This window comes from Aythya ferina, assembly GCF_964211825.1.
Source record: "Aythya ferina genome assembly, contig: HAP1_SCAFFOLD_29, whole genome shotgun sequence".
Classification (NCBI taxonomy): Eukaryota; Metazoa; Chordata; class Aves; order Anseriformes; family Anatidae; genus Aythya; species Aythya ferina.
This window is the reverse complement of record NW_028181463.1, coordinates 1,644,042-1,652,453: the sequence shown is the minus strand read 5'-3', so window position 1 is coordinate 1,652,453 and position 8,412 is coordinate 1,644,042. Positions and strand designations below refer to the sequence as shown.

The following is an 8,412-nucleotide window of genomic DNA, read 5'->3' as shown; positions in this document are numbered from 1 at the left end:
TCCAGATGCACTTGGACTCAGGCTTTTCTGCTCTCAGTTTTCTTTTGTTTTTTCTCAGGGAAACATCTGAGTAGGATGGTCCTGCAGCTCAGAGAGGTGACACAGAGCAACTGAGAACAGGACCACGGGGCAGAGCTGCTCTGCTCAGTCTTCACCTAGGCACAGCCTTTTGCCTCCTGGCAAACACAGGATTTCACCGTGAGTGTGCAAGTAATGTCAGGGAGTTTCAAAATCCAATACCTCAACTAGGATAGGGCAACTAGAATAAAATAAAGTGAGGGAAATAGTTGCAGCTCTGCTTTGCATTCAGCTCAGTTTTTTTGCAGCAATACTTCAAAGCTCATTGATCTGACACTTGTCTGAATATGAGTTAGCCAGCCTTTTGTTTTATTTCCAGTTTTCTTCATAGAAGTCTGTTCTAACTTTTTTCTGCCTTCTCCCCTTCAACAGACAAGCAAGTACAAAGTCAGAGAATGCCCAATATCAGCTCTGTGAGCGAGTTCCTCCTGCTGGCATTCGCAGACACGCGCGAGCTGCAGCTCCTGCACTTTGCGCTCTTCCTGGGCATCTACCTGGCTGCCCTCCTGGGCAACGGCCTCATCCTCAGTGCCATAGCCTGCGACCACCACCTCCACACCCCCATGTACTTCTTCCTCCTCAACCTGGCCCTCCTCGACCTGGGATTCATCTCCACCACTCTGCCCAAAGCCATGGCCAATGCCCTCTGGGACACCACGGCCATCTCCTATCAAGGCTGTGCTGCTCAAGTTCTCTTTTTTGTCTTCTTCTTTGGTTCAGAGTATTCAATTCTAACTGTCATGGCCTATGACCGCTACGTTGCCATCTGCAAACCCCTGCACTACGGGAGCCTCCTGGGCAGCAGAGCTTGTGCCCAGATGGCAGCAGCTGCCTGGGGCAGTGGCTTTCTCAATGCTGTCCTGCACACGGCCAACACATTTTCCCTGCCCCTCTGCCAAGGCAATGCTGTGGACCAGTTCTTCTGTGAAATCCCCCAGATCCTCAAGCTCTCCTGCTCAGATGCCTCTCTCAGGGAAGTTTGGGCACTTGTGTTTAGTATTTTTTTGGCCTTTGGTTGTTTTGTCTTCATAGTGGTATCTTATGTGCTGGTATTCAGGGCAGTGCTGAGGATGCCCTCTGTGCAGGGCCAGCACAAAGCCTTTTCCACATGCCTCCCGCACCTAGCCGTCGTCTCCCTGATGGTCAGCACTGCCATGTTTGCCTACCTGAAGCCTCCCTCCATATCGTCGCCATCCCTGGACTTGGTGGTGTCACTTCTGTACTCAATAGTACCTCCAGCAGCGAACCCACTCATCTACAGTATGAGGAACTGGGAACTAAGGGATTCCATCAGGACTCTACTTGAATACACACATCTTCAGCAAATTCACCTATAATACTACGCCTAATATTAGAAATCCTAGTTTTTCTCAGAAATAAAATAATATCATGTCTTCTGTTATTAAATGTCTGTATTATTATTTTCTCTAAGTACTTCACTTTTGAATTAAATAATATTATTTTTAACCCCCCCCCTAGAATCAATTATTTTCCTATTGAAGATGGTTCCCTGTGTAGATAAACCCAATAATAAAGCCATTAGAATTTCACTGGTCTCAGCTGCCATCTCTTCCTATCTCTTCTGGAGCTGGGGGAGCAGCCCCAGCACGCAGGAGGGGCTCAAAACCAAGAGCCCAGATGCCACATGCAGGAGAAGCCCCGGTGGCCTCTGGGCTGCCCCTCACTGCCCGCTGGGCTCTGCCTCTCTGCTGCCTTTGGTTTGGGGCTGCTGCTTCCCTGGAGCCCTGGCCATGGCCAGCAGCAGGACGAGGCATTTTCACTATTGCTCTTTAGGCTTCCACATTGTTCTGGGTAAGCCCTCAGATCTCCTGTACCTTGGTGACAGTCCTGTTGTCTCTGCAGTGGCATCCCTGTGGCTGCAGGCAGCAGCAAGCACTGTGCAACCCTGGGTCACAGCTGCCTTCCTGCTAGCACCACAGTAACAAGAGGGGCTGCTGAGGGCAAACCCAGGACCCTGGACACCTCTTCCAAATGTGCTATCAGGAACACAGCCAAGGGGTTGCTCCCTTCTCTTCTCTATTCTGGGTGTTCATCATAGAGTGAAAGACACAGGCTGAAAGAGGTTCCTGAGGAACCAGGGGCAGGACCAAGAGCTTCAGTTATGGCAGAACTTGCCTAAGGCGATGACAACTGATCTTAAATTTATCTGCATGGGACTGCACCCCCGGCAGCGGGGCAGATGGCAGATTCCAGCCTGTAGAGGAATCTGGAGCTTCCAGGAGATGTCAGGGGATCTGCAGGGACAATGTGCTCAGTGGGTAGTGATTAGAACCTCATAAAATGTGTAACCATGCAAAGAAGGGTCTGTTAAAGGAAAAGGTGAATCTGAGAAGTCCATGGGCTAAAGGAGGGCTCTGAAAGGCCACAAGAGATGGTGAAGAGCCAGCAGGCAAAGGCCCATAAGACTGCAGAGTAGTTGAGGATATACATTTTGAAGTGCTGTGGGCCAGGTCTGGTACAGCACTAGCCTGCCCTTTGTGTCCTCAGAGACACCCCATGGCCCTGCCCAGCACTGCCCTGTGCCGCTGAGCCATCAGGGCAGATGGAAAGGGGCTCAGCAGCAGAGATCCCCATGGACGTAGGTCTGCTGCCCACCCTGACCATCACGGGTACGGGGGAGATCCCCGGGGGTCCCAGGGCACCACAGCCCCTGGCTCTCACAGCAGCACTGCAAGCTTGCGGCCCTGTGGGGAGCACAGGGATGGAAGAAGCAACGGCTGTCCAGGCCAGCACAAACACACTGCCCTGGGTAAGGCTCTCTGGGAGCAGGGATGGCCCTGGGGAAGAGCAGGGCAACATTGCTGGGCCTATATAAAAGGAGAAATGAGAAGGAGAAAGCTCTTTATGCAGGCCCCTGCTCGGGGCAGGCTGCTCTGTGGCTGGGCCAGGCCTCTTGTGCTGGCCTGAGGAGTGGGGCTGGCCCTGCGGGGCACAGGCACTGTGTGCTGGGGATCTCCCAGGCAAGAGAGCAGGGCTCCTGCAGCTTCACGGACCTCCATTTCGTTGCACCACGGACAACCCTTGCTCCATGTATCCAGCAGATAAACACCTATCGGCCACCTGCTTTCTCTTCTTCTAGAGGAACTGGGGACAGAATAACAAAACCAAGTAAAACTCACAAATTGTGAGCCACAGAAGGACCTGATGCTGTGCAAGAACTGCTCAAAAACATCAACCACAACTGTGGGTGACCATCACTGGTCACACAACCAAAACACTGTACCAAAAGGGGCTGCTTTGCAGAGAGTAACTCCGCCCCAGCCAGAGCAAGTACAGGGCCCCTGATGGAAAAAGAAGACTCCCTCTGAGCTCTGTAAGGAGCCAGGAAGGTGCTAATAAGCACCAGGACAATTGAGGAAGCCCAAAGGCCCTTCTGAAGGGTCACTGAGTGCCACCTGAGAGGCAGTGCTGGGCAGTGGGGAGGGCCAGGAGAAAGACTTGTGAGAAGGCTTTGAGAAACAAGGACACTCAGGGCTTTAGCAGGTCCTTAAAGCCCTGTTTGAGTCCCCAGATGGAAAGCAATCTATGTCTGTGGTTGGAGAAGTAGCCAAATCTTGGGACTGGGGCAGGGCTGAAGGTCCCTGCGTGAAGCTGGGCTGATGGAGAAGTGTCCACCTTGCATGTGTGCCTCAGACTGGGAGCAGGGGCCTGCCCACGGTGCAGGATGGCTGGGCTGTGCTCAGCCATGCCCCAGGAGATGACCTTGCTCTCTTCCTCCCCACCACTCCCCACACGGGGCAGGCCCTCAGGAAACACCCCTGAGCCTGGAGATGCACCAACCTGCTGCGCTGAGGTGCCACTACTGCAGGGGAAGAAGGGAGGGTTGGAGAGACACGTGGGACCTGCATGCATGAGTGGTGTGGCCTGGGGAAGTGAGTGCCTGGGAAAAGTTACCCTGGAGCCATAGGAGCCATTCTGGAAAGAAAACTTGTAGGCAGGAACCACACTTTTGTGGCACTGCAGAGCTGCTGGGCACATTGTGCAGGGTGCTCTGATGGACATTTGTGTCCTTTTCCATCATGTCTTAAGTGCCACTTTTCTCAGGAATAGAGTAGCCAACAGAGCACTGACAGATAGTCTAAGATCATGAAAGGCATCATAAGCATGCCCCTCAAAAGATAATTGATATGGGGAGGTCAGGAGAAGCCTGGCCAGGAGAAATGTAACACTGAGAGGAGGGAATAGGGGCTTGGCCAGCTAAAATTAAGGATTTTGTAGAGGTAAGAGGGTCCAGGTTATGCTGATGCAGCTGTAACCGTGACTTAAAATAGTCATACAAGGCTATTCCCTGGCTTCAACCTGTAAGGTTAATTCCTAAAACTAAATGCTACTCAGCACCCTGACAGGAATCCACTACTCTAATGAGTAACCTCAGCGTACCCTAGAAGACAAAACTCAGCCCATAGCTGATTCATCCTAGCTCTTACTCTCTTAATCACTCTGATCTCTGCCCTTAATACTAGCATCAAAATGGTATTTAACACTGGAAAACTGCTTAAGAGACCTTAAAAAACCCTAACTCCAAATGAATGTGTTGGGCCATGGATCTGATCAGCTTGTGGGTCACAAGGAGGAGATGGGTGGGAACGCTCTGAGGAGCTCAGCTCTGCCTCAGCATCTCCTGACCCAGCAGCAGGAATGTGACTGTGGCAGGGACTGTGAGGTCACTTCTGTCTCTGCACTTGATAGGGCAGCAGCAAGAACGTGTCACGGAAAGGGACTGTGAGGTCACTTGTGTCTGGAGGTGGCAGGTCACCCTTGACATAGACCTGGGAGCTGCACTTTTGGGCTGACATCTGGCAGTGGCCCTGCTAGGCCAGCACAAGGCACCTGCTTGGCATGCTGACTGGGGGATCCCCTCTGCCTCCAGACCCAGAAGGACCCAGGCAGAAGGAAGGCCCCAACATGGGTTGTCCTGTCCCTTCTGCTTGAGTCCATGAGTGGGCAGCAGGAGGCACAAGGCTTGGCTGTGTGTAGCCAAGAAGCTGCAAGGCCAGCAGCAGGCCCATGGCTTGGAAGCTGCTGCTGAGGTAACCTGTGTCTGGTTGGCTGACAGGCTGCAAGGAGTCTGCTGGGTTGGGATGCCTACTTCAGGAGTGGTTTCCAGCCTGATGGAGCTTTCCTTTGTTAGTAGGAAAGAGCAGGGGAGAAGAAACTCAACAAAGTGCACCATGGAAGTTGCGCACTGTCCACAAGGAGGAAGAAATGTCCCTCAGAGGGTCATGCTGTGGTGCCAGAGGTAACCCTCTTATCAGACCATGGCTTCATGTTTCAAGGAACAGCTGGTGAGGGTTGACGAGACATCGGTGAAAGCAAGCGATGAGAGCAAGGTGGTGAACAGAGATGGGTGTCTGAAGACTTCAAGGAAATAGGACTGTCCTGGTTTCAGTTAGCACAGAATTAATTTTCTTCCTAGTAGCTGGTGGAATGCTGTGTTTTGGCTTAGAATGAGAAGAGTGCTGATAACACCCCGATGCTTTAATTGTTGCAGAGCAGTGCTTATACTAAGCCAAGGACATCTCAGCCTTTGCTCTGTCCTGCCAACGGGCAGGCTGGGGGGTGCAGTAAGAGCTGGGAGGGGACAGACCCAGGACAGGTGACCCAAACTAGCCAAAGGGGTATTCCATACCATCTGACGTCATGCTTTAATAAGACAGGAAAAAAAAAAAATAAAAAATAACAAAATAATAATAACAATAATAATAATGATGATACAATGGTGATAATACGAAAGTAATAATAGTATGTACAAACAAGTGATGCACAATGCAATTGCTCACCACCCGCTGACCGATGCCCAGCCTAACCCCGAGCAGTCCGGCCCCCTCCCCCCGGCTAGCCACCCCTATATATTGTTTAGCATGACGTCAGATGGTATGGAATACCCCTTTGGCTAGTTTGGGTCACCTGTCCTGGGTCTGTCCCCTCCCAGCTCTTACTGCACCCCCCAGCCTGCCCGTTGGCAGGACAGAGCAAAGGCTGAGATGTCCTTGGCTTAGTATAAGCACTGCTCTGCAACAATTAAAGCATCGGGGTGTTATCAGCACTCTTCTCATTCTAAGCCAAAACACAGCATTCCACCAGCTACTAGGAAGAAAATTAATTCTGTGCTAACTGAAACCAGGACAAGGACAAATTGTGGGACAGCGTAGGAAAAGCTACAGAGGAGAAGGCAGAGGGTGCTAGCAAGAATGGAGGGCCCAACAGTCCTGAGGTTTTTGTCCTCTTGACTAGAGCTTAGGAGGAGAGATGTTATATTCATTGTGATGGGGTCTCATGGATTCCTTACAACCCTGTGCAGCAGCTCGGAGGTGTAGTACCACTGTTCTTCTCATGGCATCACACTGCCCACCACATCCCACAGACCCCAGCAAGAGCCCTGAGATGGACATAGGGGTGCAGGATCTCCTCTCACATTTCCAGGGGTCAGGCCTTGGCCCATCTGCTTCACTAAAACCAACAAAGACATTTCTCAACACAGTGCTTTGCCTGTCTGTAACCATGGCCTCCAATTATCTGCCCTAACAAGGCCCTGGGGAGGCTTTGTTAGGAACAGCCCTCAGTGGGGCCCATTAATACTCCAAGTCACTTCAGCTTTTCCTCCTGACTTTACTTGCTAAAGCGGTTGCATCATTCTCCTCTCAGTACCTGAGCTTCATAGACTCAGCACCAAAATACACCATGGAACTCATTAAAATGCAGAAACTCCTAACATCTCCTCCATAGTTTTCTTCAAGTCTTCCCAGCTTTTGCACCTAATTGCAGAACTTGCATGCTGTAGTTAAGGAAGAAGTTTTCAAAAAGCACCTAAAAAAGATCTTTTCTAGTTTTAAATTTGATTTTTCTGCAATTCAGTTTTGAGCATCATTCTCCTCTTGCTATTGATCGGGGTGTAGCAGGGTGTGTGTGTGAGGGAATGGCTGTGTGGTGCTGTGCTGTGCTGCCTCCCGGGTAAAACCACACTCTTTTGGTGCCCAACATGGAGCACGAATTTTGAGCAAATGGCAGATCTGACCACAGCATGTTAAAAGAAAGCTATTATAAGCATTAGTTGATTTTAATAGTTGGTGATCACAAAGTTGATTTCCTTCCTTCCTTCCTTCCTTCCTTCCTTCCTTCCTTCCTTCCTTCCTTCCTTCCTTCCTTCCTTCCTTCCTTCCTTCCTTCCTTCCTTCCTTCCTTCCTTCCTTCCTTCCTTCCTTCCTTCCTCTCTCTTTCTCTCTTTCTTTCTCTCTTTCTTTCTCTCTTTCTCTCTTTCTCTCTTTTTCTTTTAAGCTCAGATCTGTTGTGCTAAATTTCAGAATTGTGTTACATAGCACATTACTTACTGTATGTCTCCCCTGTCATGCTGTTTATCTTTTCTGATGGCTGCGTCAAGTTTATTCTTTTGATGTGTTGTGTAACACTGGCTTATGATAGGATAAAATTCCTGGTCTTGAGACTAATCTGGTACTTGTACACAGCACTGCCATTACCATGATACCTTGGAAGCCATCTCTCAGAAACTATTAAGAACTACACTCTGGACCATTTCTCCTCAGGAAACCAAGCCATGGGGGACACAGGGGAGGTCACTTTTCCCCACTTGTTCACTCTCCCTTTCACTTTCACCTCAACCTTCTCCTCCAGGCTATTTACACTGGCTCTTCAAAGTTTTGAATATCCTTGGGATGGTCAAACCAGCACGCTCCTATTGTTTTGTCTCCTGAATGTGTTTCAGGACTACTTAAGAATACCATTCAGATTTCTGTCTGGTGGCAGGAGAGTTTGGAGTGGCAGGGAGTGAGGGAGGATCTGGGCAGGCACCTGCAGCAGTCAGCACCTCCAGAACTTTGGAACTTCACCCCGAGCAAATGCAGAATCCTAAAAAAAAAAATGGTTAAATGCTTGAAAAGGAGGTGTTATCACCCTGGCATTTCCAAAGAGACACATACCATGGCAGTGTGCTGGGTCTTGGCCTGTGCTTACAGAGCCACAATCAATGCCACTCCAGCCTCTGTGAAAAGCTCTGAAGTCACTCCAACCTCTCTGACATACCCTGCAGCTACTACAGCATCTGCAAAATGCCCTGCAGCAACTCCAGCTCTTTTTCTGGGCCCTGTGTCTGAGCCAGAAAACCAAGCTCTGTCTGTATCACTTGCTCCTCTATGCAAGAAAAAACAATGGATGTGAAAGTCAGTTAGTCAGAAGACAAGGCAGGCTTCAGAAAAGCTGGGCCATCATATGAGTAGGAGGACGAAGAGAAAGAAGTCATAAGAGCATCAGTAATCACGCGATCCCTATCCCTATGCTGCTCTGGTGCTGGGAGAAATG

The 8,412-nt window shown here is 50.1% G+C and overlaps 1 protein-coding gene across 1 annotated transcript; it reads left to right on the top strand.

The window, feature by feature from the left end:
• Nucleotides 1-473: 473 nt before the first annotated feature.
• Nucleotides 474-1,415, top strand: LOC311428081 (olfactory receptor 14C36-like; the record flags this gene model as incomplete). The annotated part of the gene is made up of 1 exon (XM_084539640.1): nt 474-1,415. The coding sequence occupies one exon, from the start codon at nt 474-476 to the stop codon at nt 1,413-1,415; it is 942 nt and encodes a 313-aa protein (XP_084395766.1).
• Nucleotides 1,416-8,412: the final 6,997 nt, after the last annotated feature.